General features: G+C 43.4%; 1 protein-coding gene across 15 annotated transcripts in view; it reads left to right on the top strand.

Moving 5' to 3' along the window:
* The window catches only part of cacna1g (calcium channel, voltage-dependent, T type, alpha 1G subunit), an 80,981-nt gene that overhangs the window by 24,822 nt on the left and 39,466 nt on the right, over window positions 1-16,693 (top strand). For 11 of the 15 annotated variants that reach the window (XM_019865680.1, XM_019865679.1, XM_019865669.1 and 8 more), the window contains exons 8-13: window positions 809-1,206; window positions 8,731-8,882; window positions 8,986-9,171; window positions 9,678-9,792; window positions 11,008-11,163; window positions 12,433-12,498. In XM_019865680.1, coding sequence (XP_019721239.1) covers window positions 809-1,206; window positions 8,731-8,882; window positions 8,986-9,171; window positions 9,678-9,792; window positions 11,008-11,163; window positions 12,433-12,498 — 1,073 coding nt within the window. The remainder of the gene's footprint in view (window positions 1-808; window positions 1,207-8,730; window positions 8,883-8,985; window positions 9,172-9,677; window positions 9,793-11,007; window positions 11,164-12,432; window positions 12,499-16,693) is intronic. The other 4 variants (XM_019865675.1, XM_019865673.1, XM_019865674.1 and 1 more) reach the window with 1 other exon arrangement.

A 16,693-nucleotide genomic window follows, 5' to 3' on the forward strand; every position in this document is an offset into this window, starting at 1 on the left:
ATTCTGCGGTATGAACGGCAACAGGTTTTACCTTCTGCAACCTAGCGGGAGAGCATTTAACTCATTCAATCCCAGTTATATAAAAATCGAGTTCCTCTATTTGCATTTTTAACCCAGATGGCAAATTTCATCACAACTGTTGGTTTCCATGCACGGCTGTGAACTCATGAACAAGCCGACATCGATCCAACCAATCCAGTTCAGTATCTGTTGCCTTGAGCTCGCGTGCTTTGCAGTCAGCGGAGGTAAAAATAGGCCGAACGTCAGGAAGTGTGAGAATAGCACGGCTGAGTTTTTGTCAGAATTGCGCAAAAACAAATGACATACCTCCACTCAAAATGTTCCCTTTTCATGCAATCACCTATTAGAATCAGACATAAATGTGTTGTGATTAAGCCCCGGCACTCGAATACCCTCCAGATTTCTTTTTCCGCACGAGAGAGCGAAAACATTTCTAATTACAGTCAAATGTTAATGCTTCGTGTTGTAGCTGGCAACTGACTTCTCTGCTTCTGGCCAAGCTCTAAAAGGCAGTGCGCTCAGCAAAAGTCAGGCCAGATCTGCTCAGGTTCGACGGGCGGTGGAAACACTGGCTGCCGGCCCACGTGGGCTGCAGCGCGGTCTGCGGAGACAAAGCCTCACGCATGGCCCGTCACTGTCGAACACACTCCCTCTGACACACACGCAAGCATCCCAAAGTGTTGCTCTTCACAGTCGATTCCTTTATTTGTTATGACATTTTTTATGAAACACTTGACGCGTGCTATTTATCACCATCGCACTTATTTTCGTCTGCTCTCTCGCTCAGCTGCAGCCCAGCCCGCTTGCCAGCTGTCGGCTCGCGACCTCAGCGCCATGAGCAGCGCCGTGGACGTGGCGGGGTTGCCAATGGACCCCGAAGGTTGCCCCTATTGCGCCAAAGCCCTCGCCAATGAGTCGGAGGGCGGCACAGAGACGCCGGGAGACTCCGACAGCGAGGGGGTCTACGAGTTGAGCCAGGAGACGCGCCGCAGGGACAGGCGGGACAGTCGGCAGCCCAAGAAAAAGCCTTTCAGGTTGGGGAAAACGGCTGGAAAGGTGGTGCACTTCTGGAGGTTGGTGTGCGATACGTTTCGCAAGATCGTCGACAGCAAGTACTTTGGACGTGGGATCATGATCGCCATCTTGATCAATACTCTCAGTATGGGGATCGAGTATCATGAACAGGTGAGTGTCACAAAGTTTTTTTTTTTTTTTAATTGCACCTTCCGTAGGAGTCAATTCCACAAATGAGTAGCCACAGCTGATGTAGTGATGAATGAATTCCAGTCAAAGATTCCCTGTGTCTGTTTGTGTGTCTCTGTGTGATTGTGTAAGATGCAATGCTCCCACAAGACCGAGTGGAATTCCTGATGTCTCTCTCTGGACTTGTTTATTTACACCAGCATAATTGCAGCCATGTGGGAGAGAAAATCGGGGGGGCGGGGGAAGAGAGTTTATGACGAGATGAGATGAGGGAAGGGTGGATTTCATTTATCGGAGGCCAGAAAGTGACATACTCGAACGCTTCCATTCTGTATCTTTTACAAACATGCTGCATAGGTTTATATTTGTGTACACTGAAAAGTGAAAAAAAAAATGTTCCGGTGTGATAAAGTGCTGAACTCATTCACTCCCAAAGACGTTTTTAAACGTCTTTTCAGACTCCGTCCAGAATTGGCTGGTACTAAATGAGTTTTAATGTTGTTGAATGGTGTGATTTTTACACTAAAATCTCGAAAGGGAACACCGCTTCGTAGCTCGTGGTTAGCACGTCTGAGCTTCGAGGATTGGAATCTTGGCTCAACCAACGCTTGGGTGGCTTTTCACCGGGTACGCCGGCTTCCTCCCACGTTCCAAAAATAACCACGTCAGGTTAGCGGGTGACTAAATTGTTCATTGGTGTGAACGTGAATGGTCGTTTGTCTCGATGCGCCCTGCGACTGGCTGGTGACCAGTCCAGATTTATATACCCCGTCTTTCGCCGCAACCGGCTGGAAAAGGCCGCGGATCACCCCATGACCCTCCCGAAAGATAGGCACTGTCGAGAGTCAAAAGCTTGGATTTGCCAATCGAAACCGACAAAAGGCCATGTTCATAAAAAATGGTGATTAGCCTTGATTGGGTGCAGTGAAGATAGACGCAACATATTGTCGCAAGTCGACTGTCGTGTTTTCACTTTTTTTTCCCCCACTGCCAGTCAAAGGTTTGTATGAAGTTATACGACCCAACTGTTGTTTGTAATGGGGTGTTTTGAGGTGATTCAAACATGTTCGGGTTATGTGGGGTTACTTTGGGTCCCTGACCCAGCGCTGATAAACATGGCCAGATGGCAACATCTCGTAGCCCAACCACAGGAGGTTTTATAGGCTTCTCATTTCCACCTCCAGTTTTCTGCCTCATTCTTCTACTTTCTTCATCCTGCCCTTCCTCCGCGTACCGCCCCCTTTTTTTTTGTTTTGTTTTGTTTCTCATGTATCCTCTTGTTGTCATGCCTCTTGTTATTCCATGTGCTTCTCAGTTACTTTCACCCCACTCGTGCTCAAGTGCTTTTTGTTGTTGTTGTTGTTGAGTCTCCACACGCATAGCTTTAAACTTCACCCACAGACAGATCATTGATTGTTAGCCCGTTGACATCCAGCAGAAAGAGGGATTGCCAAACCTCAGTTTGTCTTTGTAATTCTGTTCATATGGTAGGGAGAAAAAAATATAAATATATATATTGGGGTTTTTTTTTCCCCATAAGTGTCATTCAGCCAAGTTTACCATTATGCGTTGGCTTGCGTGTACTCCACAACTACCACCTGGTGCATCGTGATGAATGCCTCGCGCCTAAAAGCGGCAGCACGTCGTAATTATTATGCGAAAGTAGTCACTTTAACATTGTTTGGATGGTACGCTGGCTTGTACTATTATGTCAGGCAACTATGTTCGTGGATGAACCAGGACACCTCTCATAGAACATTTCAAACCAAAAAAAAAAATCCTTAGGTACAGAGAGGTCCCAATTCTTCTTTCAACAAATACTGTATAAAAACACCATTTGAATCATTGACAAAATTGTGAACAGGATTGGTGATATCGTAACAGTTCCTTCCTCAGCAAAAACTCCTAACCATAATTTATATGCATGTTTTTTTTAATAACTATTTAAATAAATGCCAAGTGTAAAATGGTTCATAATAACAGGAGTAGTCAAATTATTGACTATACAAGCATTCCATGTTAAGCATGACGTTAATCCTCCTATCTCATGCTGCGGTGAGGATAAAATGTAGAGCCCGCGTGTCGTCGTCGCAGGGAAGTAGTTGTGTGCACGCTGTGATAAGCCATTTCCAGTTGGCAGAGATCACCAAGCACAACGTTTAATTTCTACTTGCGTAACAGTTCAAATATACCGGCGTGTTCCCCAGCAGGCCATCAGTGTATGGAGCAGCAGCGCCTGAACTCTCCCTGTCGATGACACGTAACAGAGCCGCCCCCCCGGTCTGCTTGATTTGTCCTAAACACACGCTTGAGAAAAAAAAAAAAAACCGCGACTGGGGACACGGCACGCGCATCCACTTTGTATGAGGGGAGCCAACGAGGCGAGTGCAGAGAATTGAAATGTGGGATGAAGAGTTTGTGCGGAGGGGTGGGGTGGGGTGCTTGGGTGGCTGGATAAAAAAGATGATTAAGTAGAGTGTTGGATAGGGATGACAGAGTGTCAGGACTTGGAGGTGAAGGGATAGAAGGGAGATTATGGCAAGAAGAGTGGAGGCAGACGGCTCGGACGGGTGTCTGCTTTATTTCCAGTGCGTTTGAGAGCACTGCCATTTAAGGTGGACTTGATGGAATCATTGTGCGTCTGCCAACGATGCAACAACAGTCTCTTCACTTGGGTAGGCCTTACTCGCTCTCATTTCACAGAAGAAACTTCCTCGGCAACTGCCAGTGTTGCATTCAGCCCAAATTTCGCTCCTCGTCAGAATCTTTGATCATCAATGCCGTTTGCTCCTCACAGAGGAGGTGAAGACCCCTGTTGGTGAGATAGTTTTCGACAAGGGGTCCCCAACACGGTGCCTTTATACACCAGGTAGAGACAGAAGGACCACATGAGCCGCCCGCAGGCACATTGTGATTTCCTAGGAATGTTATAGAAGTGATTATTTTAAAAGTGTAAACACTTGCAGGGCGCACTGCATTTTTCGGCGCATAGAATAGCAGCCACAGTAGTGGCTGCGGTTGCGTTATGTATCCACTAGATGGAGCTAAAGTAAAGGGATGTTTGTTTTTGTTGATCATCTGCAGTTTGCTATGGGAGAAAGACATTTTTCTCCCGCTTCTCGTTCCAAACAATTCACTCGTAGCTAACCGATGTATCTGTCGCAGCCTGAAGAATGACACATTTCTCAAGACACGCTTTGGTGTGCTGCACTAGCTTCTAATCTGAGACTTCAAGGAAAGCTTTTCCAGCCCTGAAGCCTGTGAAATTCAAATGACAGAATCGTCGGAGTGATCAAAAGATGCGTTCAGTTATTTCCTGATTCACTGAGATGCCAAATCATAGTCTGCCTTGGCCCGGCATTCTCCGTTTTCGAGGATGTAGACGCTGTGTTGGATGTGTGCTCGTTAGAAATGTATTCAGAGTTTCATACTTGAACCACTTCTTCGACTCGTATCAATTTCACACCTCTTCTGCTTGCCTCGCTTTAGCTTGATTTGATATTGTTGTGATGGCTTTTCATTTTAAAGTAGACGTTTAAAGTGTGCTTCTTGTGCCAATAGTGGGAGGTGGGCTCCCTCTAGTGGTACACAAAAGAATCACCGAACTAAATGTCTGAACTGCGCAACATGTTCCGGGCGCTTTTATTTATTTATTTTTAATCCAATAAGGTAAGCATATTTCAGTTCTGCTTAACTTTTAAGCGCAATACATTTATTTTATTTATTTATTTATTAAATTGTTAACTTCTAATCTCACTTTTGTGTGTAATGCAGTTTAATGAAATTGTTCAGTGCATTTTTTTTTTCTCAACGTTCCGATTGTGCATCGTGTAACAGTGGCTTACTATCACCTGAAACAAAACTTCTGTTTTGTTTTTGATGAACATTTTGGCCAACTACGCTTATGTATATCAAAGTTGGTCATGACGGGTGCCACTTTGCAATATTTTATTGAGGCACGAAACAGTTTGAGAACACCCTGTATCGCATTTGCATCAAACCTAAATCATTCCTCAAAGCAACCCAATCAACAAATAATCACCGCGAGAGTATATCCCTCTTTATTTCACGCTTCGAATTACTTCCGATACAGCAAGCGCGCCCACTTGATTAAACCAACACACTCACCGAGCGCGGCGCTGCGTCATTAGCGGTCTGAGTGCGGCATTCCATTTGGATGATATCACATCAGATTAGGTGGCATTACATTAGCGCTAACCAGATTAGGCTATTCCTCATCAAACGCACTTTATCTCCTAATGTTCCTGTAGCCTCATTACCCAGGAAACGGACATTGAATGAGGCAATTAGAAAAGCAAGAGCAGTTTTTTGTGCCTGACACACCCGTAACACGTGTAGGCACGAATCTCTCTCTCCCTTGCTAGTTACTCGCACGTCAGTCGCCTTTATTGAATTAAGAAATGAATCGCCTGAATTGTAAACTTGAAACACGCCACCATGATATGTCCAAGAAAGCGTTTTATTGTCTCACTCACCCACGACGTCCGAGGAATGTGCGCTATATGAGAGAAAACAATTGCAGAGCAGAAACGAAAAATATAATAATAATAATAATGATCTGTCTCATGGCCAGATTACTGCAGTCCAAGTCTCGGCCCATAAAAGTCGTACTTTTTGTTTCTTGTTTTGGCATCTGAGCCACATCTATTCAAGAAGTGTGCGGATTCATGAATGCGGCTTTCAAATTTAGGCGGTGGGTTTCCGTGTCGCCTGTTGCTCCCACGTGCAAACTCTCCAAGTCGTTCTCCCTTTTGAAGTTGTGCTCTTTTGAAGGTATTTATGGCCCCTGCTATCAGGTAAAAGGATGGAATCGAGCAGATGGATAAATCAGACGCACGTCGGTGAGCCGAGATAAATTTCAAACGACAGACAATGAGAAAGAGGTGAGATGAAACGGATACCGTTTTGATTTTCCCAAAATGGGCTACCGGTGGCAGGGGCAGCGGATTATGTGGGCAGATTATTCCTTTTCAAGTGCGGCGGGGAATTGAAGTAAATGGTATATTTTTGCTGCGGTTGTTTGCACTTTAACCGAACGGGCTTGCGAGGAAGTCGCGCGTTCCATTTGGGCGTTGTTAACCGCCTGAAAATTACAATTAGGTTCAGTCTGGCAGCCCATTTTTTTTCCCGTCACTTTCCAGGTGAACCTTCACCTCGTTTTCAAAATAAAAGCACGTCGAGGAAAAACTGATTTGTGTTGAGGAGAACGAGGAACCCAGTTTTTTTCGGTGTTGAAATAGGATGGCAGTAGCCAGAATTGAAGAATCATTTCGAAAGGGAAAAGGACGATTAACGTGATTGAAGAGCTCTTCTCCAACCAAAATCCATCGAATCATTTTCTGTATCTTGATTAAAAAAAAAACAAAAAAAAAAACTTTTATTGGCTCTGTTTTAACAGTCAACAAAAGGTAAAAGATGTTTTAAGATGTTTTTTTTTTTCCATGTATCCCAGATAATCTGCGCTGTTCATTTTTAGACCCTGACATTTACTCTGGCAATAGCAAAGGAAGTTAGCACTTCCGTTCTGCTGTAATTTCTTTTGCAGTATGAAGCAAAAGCGGGGTTAAGACGTTTAATCGCTCTCCATTTATCATACCAATCTGAGCGGACCGTGGTAGGCCAGTTTCACAGTTTGCCAAAAAACACAAAATTCCAGGCCGGAGCATGACCAAATTTGTTTTTGGGATGAAAGAGATCCGTGTAGTCACAGCTCCAGCTTGTGGCTAACATTTCATGTTCACGATTGAAAATCACCCCCCCCGATCACCCATCATTGTTTTCCGTGGCGTCAATCGTTGTGGAAGGGCATTAACGCTTGACTGAGAAGAGATGAAACGAACGAGTGGGGTTGTTTCTGAAGGATCGCAAAGATGTTGCAATATCGGGCCTCCGTATTGCCGCTCCGTTTTCTCTGCCCCAGGCTCTGTTGGTGCGGTTCGGTCTTAGGGGAGTTGTGACTTAATACGACGCAATCTCTTGTCCAGACATACTCAAGTTTTGTTGTAAGATGGGGGGGGGAGCTCACTGAGTTTCAACCATACACATTCTGCAAAGTGCTTGCCATTCGTATGAAGTGCCGACTTATTTCCGATCCCTTCTTTCCTTTTTGAGTAAAGCTCATTGTGGTATTTAAGTGACTGCTCAGCTCTGTGTGTTCTTCCTGATGACAAAATATTCTCGGGTTGGAGTGATGTTAATCTCTCTCTTTATTTTCTATGTGTATCTGTGCTGGTTTTGAAGCAAAAAAAAAAAAAAAAAAAGTGGTGCTTACACAGTCATGGTGTCCCAGTGATTAGTCGCAGCCCACCAAGAGAGACGCGATGGCAACTCGCCGTGTTCACATTACTTCACATGACCTCCGGGTGCGGCTTGCACACGAAACGGAATGCAAAAACTGAAACGTACTCATGGGTCGCAACATTTGACGCCATTGCCTCACTGCATCAGGATGACAAAGCCAACAACATAGATCACCCCTTCAACGCCTTTTTTTTTTTTTTCCCGCCGCCCCATGTCTGTGTAAGCTGTCGAAATGACACCATGTTTGAGTTGAGTAAACTGTTTATTGGATGGAGTTGAAAGGCCTCACGGTGCTTGTCTCGGGGTGTTAAACAAGTCCGCAGACGCAAAAGAAAGCATTTGGCTCTTTTCTCCTCTGCCGGAATAGCCCAAACTGGCGATAGACCTCTGATTTACATACCGTGTTGTTTGGATGTGCCTCGCCTTTTATTGCTTTGGCTCTCTTTTCTGTCTGCTTGCTCTCTCTCTCTCTCTCTTTTTTATTCTCTGTAGCACAGAAAACACACACACATCCACTCATGCCAGTTGTTTGATCTTGTTGTGAATGACAGCTCAATTCTCTGATGAGCTCCGAGCAGACATCCGAGGCACATTCTGCTGCAGCTTTGTGATCGGTACACATCTGTTCGGCGAGGGAACAAAGGCTGAGTGTGGGCATTGGATGTAGGAAAATACATGTTTGTATTCTTGTAATGTTGGGGGGGGGTTAAGACCCTGGCCTGCATTTCCTTTGCGTCTGTGACATAGCAGATTTGGAGATGTTCTTATTGCGTGAATGTTTTGCTTCAGGCTGGTGGATTTCATGTCCGTATTGCCAGCGCACACTTGCATATTCAGAATATCACGTGTGATGACTTGACATTGGTGTCTGAAGTGCAGGATCTTTTTGCAGCAGTCAAGGTGACTCGAACATGTGCCTCGCAGTCGAGAGTCCCTAAGTGCCCTGTACTGAAAAAAATGAATAATAATCATCTGGATCCAGTTCCATTTTTTTTTTTTTTTTTTTTTTTTTATAAATAGATTATACATCGACTTAAACATGTAGCTAAATCCAGATGAGTCCATTGTGTGCAACCACAAAGTAAATTCAACGTTGCTTTTTTTTTTTTTGCAGTGTAAATGGATGCCGAGGATGGATTATTTTCCAGTTTTAATGACCCTCCTGTCTTTCTTTTCCCCTTCGAGCCTGACGAACTGACCAATGCCCTGGAGATCAGTAATATAGTGTTCACCAGCCTCTTCTCCCTCGAGATGCTGTTAAAAGTGTTGGTCTACGGACCTTTTGGATACATCAAGAACCCCTACAATATCTTTGATGGCATCATCGTGGTCATCAGGTGAGTTGAACCCACTTTTCTTCCTTTGTGCTAAGTATGAAGCGAGACTACCACTTGCCCCTAGCTGTACTCGAATGTATATTTGTACGCCCTCCTCAAATAGTGTGTGGGAAATCGTGGGTCAGCAAGGTGGAGGTTTGTCCGTGCTGAGGACCTTCCGACTCATGAGGGTGCTGAAGCTGGTCCGATTCATGCCGGCCCTACAGAGGCAACTGGTGGTGCTCATGAAGACCATGGACAACGTGGCCACCTTCTGCATGTTGCTTATGCTCTTTATCTTCATCTTCAGGTAAGCGGAGTGCGTGCGGCCTTTCTAAACGAACCGGACACAACCTCGACTTTGACAGTCCGATATCAATACAAGAGCGGGAGCTAAAATTCTGCCTTACCAGAGATAGTCATGCTCGGGTTAAATTCACATTATCAGAAAACGTGAAAAAAAAAAAAGTTTAATAAAAAGGTTGTGTGTCTAGGTTTATTATTTCTGGATGGTTTGGTCAAATAATGAAGGAATACAGCCTTAACATTTCCACTGCACTGACAATTATGCAGCATCTTTCCCGGCGCTCTCCATGGTGCTGAAGACATCTGCATCTCATTAAACATTGACAACCAGATGACTCTCAGCTAATCAGTGTTAAGATCATTATTTTGCAGTCAGCGCCAGCTTGAAAAAAAAAAAAAAAACACAAACCACCGTGTTCCCCATGTTGATGTTTGTCTTATGTGACTGGAGTTGATTTTTTTGTCTGATGTTAATATTCACTCCGTTCTTTCTTGTTTGCTGCCTCTCAGCATTCTGGGAATGCATCTGTTCGGTTGTAAATTTGGTTCCGAGCGGGATGGAGACACCTTACCGGACAGGAAAAATTTTGACTCGCTTCTGTGGGCCATCGTGACTGTTTTCCAAGTGAGTTAAAAAAAAAAAAATAAAAAAAAAACTTTCTCTTCTTCTACACCTTTGCTCACTTAGCTGGAAATTGCATGTTATTCCATCATCTAGGTTAGGGACGGGAGAAATCTTGGTGCATTGTGATGCAGATTGTGAATCCAGAAAAAAATTCTTTCTGATGACATAATGTAGGCCAATGCTTATGCTTTGTGTGTGATAAGTACTTATTGGCTCAATTACAAGCATGGGTATGATTTATTTATTAATGTATTTATTTTTTTAACCATCGGACACAATTGAAATATCCTCGTCGACATTTTCTCAATGCCAAAATGCCAACGAATCCAAATCTGATGAAGTGCCTTTGAGCAAATGCAACCTTTATCTCCGTTCTGCTGACACAAACTGTCCTATCACATGGCCTTAAAAGAATATACATTATGAATAAATAAAGTGTAGGTTTTTTTTTTCCCCTCAACCTTCTTAGCAATCAGCCTTCTCTTCACGTTCAACGGATTTCTATTTCCAAGTATGTTACATGGATCAAGTAGGCTTTTTTTTTTTCCTCCTCCTGTGTCATGTCTCTTAGGACACGCTCGACACGGCCTTTCTCTGGGCTCTTCTCATCTATGCATTATCCCCGCATACCCAATGCACAGCATTTGTCACTGTGAATACAGTCAGCGTCAATAATTCAAGGATCTGTCGGATGAAGGGATATTTCAAGTCTCGCCGTGGCGAGAGAGCATCGCATCGGCAAACTTGTTCAAAATTAGTGGTGCAAATAGATGGCGTGCAGGGGGGGAAAAATGAAGAGAATGGCATCAAAAGAAGTAAACAGCCGTAAACAAATTCGAAAATACCCGAAAGCAGAAATAATGATGATATATAATCATAATAAATAATAATAATAATAAAATAATAATGATCAAAGCCCATTTCGTCAACTGTTGAATCGAATTTAGTCAAATGAATTGATGATCTCTGAAAAACTCGAGCCAATTCAAATAAATCACCGTTGTTTTCTGACTCAGCAGCACAAAATTATCCAGAAACCATTAAAATATATTTGGCACATAATTTTTTTTTTTCCAGAATGAATGTCGGTGAAAGTCACATACCGTTGTCGGGCGTCACGCCAAACAGCAAACGATTGTAAAGTTGAGGCAAATCACTGCTGCATACGGCACCCAAACTCATTGTGCAATACCCCCCCCCCCCTCTCTCTCGTAGATTTTAACCCAAGAAGACTGGAACAAGGTATTATATAACGGCATGGCATCCACAACTCCGGTAGCGGCTCTCTACTTCATTGCCCTTATGACTTTTGGTAACTACGTTCTGTTCAACCTGCTGGTGGCCATCTTGGTTGAAGGCTTCCAAACTGAGGTAAAGTGTTTTTGTCTGTTTTGTCAGGAAGGTTGCTACGCTAGCCATCTCAATGACGGGGTTATTTATTGATTTCCTCTCTCTGTCTTGAAGTGTCTGACTAGTTGTTCACACAGCTAAATTGAATGGGACACCGATGTTGATTTTTATGCGATACGTCAAACCGAATCGTGCCAATTTGTCATTCCGCTGCGCATGTTAATGTCCATGGGCATATTTTCCACATCAACTTTCACTAATGGGTCAGTCTCCAGAGTGGGTCAATCACACATCAAAGCAGATTGCGGACATTTCATCTTTTTCTGCTTAAGCACCTCCGATCAACTTTCATTCCCCGCTTTGAGCTCAGTAGTCATTGTCATTCAGTGTAATTCGTTGGTTGGCCGTCAAAGGAAAATAAAATGATCGGCACTCTTTTCAGTTTAACCCTTTCGGGGACAGTGGTTACTACAGTGGACGGCTTATCATGTTATCAGGTTACAGGGTGCATGAAACACAAAATGTAGAGTCCTTAGTTCGAATGTTCTCTTCAGTAGCTGTGCTTCCTTTCTTTTCGAACTTCACGCCCCTCTTTGAAAGTTTATTTTTAAACTGCCAAACTTCCATTGCGTTGCTGTTGCTAGGTAACCAGCCGCTGAATGATGTTGGAGCGATGTACAGCTCTGGAGCTAAGACCCCAAAACGCATATGTGAACTGCTTTGGCGATATTCCGATAGTTATTGAACCGAAATGTATGACATGGAACTTTCCTCGTATTCTCCCAGCAGCTCTGTGTTGTGTAGCTCAACTGTGCATTGCGATACACACCGTACAGATGCAAACTAACACACATGAACTGGAATCCTGCATTATGATGATGCATGGGTGCTGAAAAGCATGTTTGAACAATGCAGTGCTGTGCCGCGAAGGTACAGGCATAAATTTGAATGCCTGCTCTTCGAACAAGTGGAATTGCAGGCCGTGGCTGTCCACTTCACTGTTCCTCTCTGACCTTCTTGCTTTCCTGTTACCGAGGCTGCGAATGGACTCGCGCAGATCATTTTGTCAACAATGCGCCGGGGACGGGAAATGGGCTGCGACATGTTTTCTCGGCATGGTGACCTCAGAATGTTGCGATGAGGCTGAATGAATCTCTTTCAACTTGGTGTCTGCTCTTGTGCACTGCTGCGGTGCCTCTCACTTTCTGTGCTTTTCTCCCCCGCCCCTCCCCCCCTTCCTCATGCGCGCCTCCCTCACCTGCGTTGCTGCACCAATCACTTCCACCGTAGGAAGTGGCCAAGCGGGAGGACTTGCATGCCCAACTGAGTCTAATTCAGCTGCCTGTAGATGCAGGGGTATGTACGGGAAAGCATGGCAGCTCCCTTATCTTGCCCTTCCCTTCGTCTACTAACAGCCCTCCTCCATTTTCCCCTCTGCCTTCCCCGTTTACCTGTTCCCCTTCTCCATCCTCGCAGAGGCTTTGCAAATAGGTCGCATATCTTTCCGATGCCACAGCCTGATGGCCCAAAAAAAATAAAATAAAATAAATAAAATTAAAAAAAAAAATATATATGCACTATTATATATTTTTTTTTTTTAATACTGTCTCGCAGTCATCACATAACGTGCCAATAGTTTCTGAAATGACGACCGCTACTACAAATTATTATGATTAATATTATGTTGTCGTCGCAAATGTGGTATGAAAATTGTGCTGAAAAAAATAAAGTGCGTCTTATCACTCGAGGCGTGCGAGACTTCTGCCCCCTGTGCAGTACAATCCAGATTTCATTTTAGGAAAAGAGAACTGCAGAGAGAGAGAGAGAGAGAGAGAGTTAATTTTCTGCATAAACAGAGTGAGAGGAGAATGGAATACGGTCTCCTGCTTTGATGAGTCATCACCGCAAAAATGAATATCTGTCTGCCAGATAAAATAAGGTAACACGAATAGCGACAGGAGGGAAAAAAATAAGTTAGATTAAACCACAAGTTCATGCTGCAATTCTCAAACAGAAAATGGTGATTTTTTTTTTTTTTTTAAATCTTTCAATAAACATTTATTATTTTCAAAATGATTGAGCCTCGGCTATTCGTTCGTATTTTTCACGCATTGATTTGTTTGATTCACAAAATAATCTGACTCCTTTAAAAAAAAAACAAAAAAAAAAACAATAATAAAGAAGTGGTCATTCATATGAATCCATTCTCGGGATCAACTTGTCCGAAAAAAATGTAGTCGCGCGGGTGCCAAAAAAACACGACGGCCAATATGTGTGTATGTGGGCTTTCCGAAAGATATGTCCCGCCCCAAAGTTCTCTACCCCCCACCCCCCTACCCCTCCCCGCCTCCTGCATGCTGCCCATCCCGCTAACCAGGGTCGTGAATGATTGCGCTGATTTGGTTTCGGAGAAACAACAGAGTGCTTAAACATTTGCATCACTTTACTGCGTTCATGTTTTTTTTTTTTTCTCCCCCAATCTTTAAAAGCAGCATTAAACCCGACTTTGATTGCTTACCTCCCACCAGCTCCTCTTTCTCACCGGAGGGTGAGATCACTGCAGCAAAGTCGGCTGCCAACAAGCTCCCTCTTAGTCTCTTAATATATCAGGTTAGGACAAAGTGAAGTGAAGAGGAGAGATGGTGCCAGCTTACTGGGAGGCCCAAGCACTGCTGGATATGTAAATGCAGCAGGTCTAGAGGATACAAATTACGAAAAAAGGCGTCCAGAGGGGAAATCAACTCTGTTTGCATAAGTCGGTCTCTTTGAGAGAGCCCAGTGTGGTCTGTTAAATGTGCTTTTTGAAAAGCAAAATCATTCTAGTGAACACCATTCAAATCGGAATCTCGACTCTTGTACGGGCGAATGTTACTTGCAGTAGCTTTAGGCTCTTTTATAAAAATGTATTTTGTTCTATCCTGTTTCCGTAAAAGAGGGCGCGATAGCAAAAATTGGGCGTTCCAGGGTACGCTTTCGGGTAAATCTAAGATTAAGATGAAATTTGCATGCTTTCATGTTCATGAGGTATACAAGGTACCACCGCTCGAAGAGATGTAACTTTGGATGCCTCATTCGGTTGCTGGCAAGAAAGGGGCAAAAGATAAAAACATCTCAGTGGTGGCATAGTTCATTCGCTCTGCGCGCTAAAACCACAATTCAAATCCCAACGCAATTGACAATGCCAAAGGGGGGGACGTCATTCAACTGAAATGTACTAGCCAAATGTGTTTACGGTTCTCTTAATGGCTCATTGAATCACTAAGTGAGCTAGCATGAGGAAATTCTACTTTCACAATCCATCCTTTGGATGAAGTTTTGATTTGAATTGAGTAAACAAGTCCAATACTGCAATTAGTTTCGGAAAATAACAAATCAAAACGCGATAATGAGTTCTACTCCAACCACTTCTTGGCTGAAAAGTTTCAACATCCCGTTTCGGAAGAAACCTTACGATGGAAAACACACAAACAATTACCGCGCTTCCTTGTATCAACATTCCATCTGCCATGTCGAACCCGTTTTGAAAGCAGGTAATTGAGATCCTCCCGTGAGCTGCTGGTGTCTATTAATGTTTGGCTATCTAACAGCAGGTCTGGTCTGCCTTATCTCCTGCTCCAGCCACCATGCCCGAATTGGCAGATAAACAAACTGTCTAAATATCCCGGCTATTTCTTTCTTCACCAAGGATTTCCCTCAAGACCAGACTCCCACACACACACACACACGTACTCTCCTCCCACCAGGTGTCCAAACCAACATCATGTCCACCTTTCCCACTCGCTTATTCAACCTCGACGGATGCGCCCTAAGTGATAATCCCCGAGTCATAAATAATTCATTCGAACCGAATGAAGCTCTGATTTTGCGCCATTCGCGAGTCATGAAATCTGACTCGCAGAGGACCCAAATGGGGGAGGGGCATTGTTTTTCTGTCTTGCCGAATGACCGTAGAATAACAACGGCTAATGATGCGAAGCAATAGTACTTATAAAGGCCAGTGGAAATGGTGATTTGTGGTTTGACGGCCATTCAATAATGAAGTGAGCAAATCAAGAATCGAAGGTCGCCAAACTCTCCACCTTTAATGATCGGCTTTGCCGTTGCACCTCATAAAAAGTCTCGGTAGGTGATTTCTATTCAAGAGTCGACCATATATGGATGCTGACATAGTATTGCACCCTAACAGCACAAATATTCTGTTCAAAATGATGATTTTAGTGAAACGGAATTACAATTTTCACGGGACTAATTTTCTTCGATATTATTCCTTACAGCCATTGCGAAGAACTAAAGCTGTATTCTTTTACTCCTTACTCCGCATTAGCATGCACATTTGAACAGCCGAGAGTGCACTTGCGATACGTGGTTTCCATCACCTCAGATCAAGCTGTCAGAACTGTCTTTCAACTGCCCCTTTATTTACCAAAATAAGTCAAATTTAAGAATCTAATGTAGGTTTTACTCACAAAACTCATTTGACGGTAATTATTATTATTATTATTATTATTTTTTTAACAATCAAGTATTCGATACAAATAATAGGTTTGCTTGAAACACGAGGCAAAATATTGCATTGCTTTTTTGGGGGAGGTTGTTTTTGTTTTGTTCGTGTCTGTGCTTCAAAAAAAAAAAAGTGCAGCGTTCCATACGAGCAGCCAGCCATTCAGCTATTACGTTCCTGCAATTTATTTTGTTTGGTGAAAAGCATCTTTTTTAATTGTTAAATGGTAAATCTTTGGTGCTTTTCATTAACCCAAGAATAACTTTTTAAGCTCCTGACAGGTCTTCATTGTTCTGTTTTCCACCCCCCCCCCGCCCTCCTCAGAATGCTATACTAACTAGATGCAGAAATTTGAGCAAAATTGCAAGCACAGAACGTCTCAAGGGCCTCTTTACTTGATTAGGCTCCTGTTCCATTCGCAAACCTCACCGAATTTTGTCACACTCCGCCATTCGAAGGATATCAGGAAATCACTGTGAGTGAGAACATGTAAATGAGCGCTTCAATTTCCCACGATAGCCCGAAAACAATTTGAAGCTGCAGTACTCTCACACACAGGGAAAGATAAATAAAGTAATTTGTTCAAGATGAGAGCTGTGGTGAATAAATCCGAAATCTCACAGCCGTTACATAAAAGTGTTCCGCCAAACTGTGACTGAAACAATTCTAAACTTCATTGAACGTGTCAAAAGTAGAGAATAGCTTCCAGAGAATGCGCTGAGCTTGCGATTAGCTTGAACAAAATGTGACATTTATGGCAGACAAACGTTCAAGACGGAGGTCTCATTTTCAAGTTCCGACATTATGTCGTAAGAAATACAAGTTCTGGTTGGCCTTTTGACACTTTTTGTCAGCAATATGAATATTGAACACATTTAAAGGTGACATGGTCAAGATATTGCCCTCTCCTCACCCAATGCATGCTACCGTTTTTGTGTTTCAGTGTTTTTCAGCGAAACCAGCATCATTACTATGTTGCATGCATGCGCGGTGCTGTTTATCGATGAACTTCCTCTTTCCTCTATCTGTCTTGTGAACTGTGGGAGCACG

Source organism: Hippocampus comes, unplaced genomic scaffold, assembly GCF_001891065.2.
Source record: "Hippocampus comes isolate QL1 unplaced genomic scaffold, H_comes_QL1_v1.1 scaffold58, whole genome shotgun sequence".
Taxonomy (NCBI): Eukaryota; Metazoa; Chordata; class Actinopteri; order Syngnathiformes; family Syngnathidae; genus Hippocampus; species Hippocampus comes.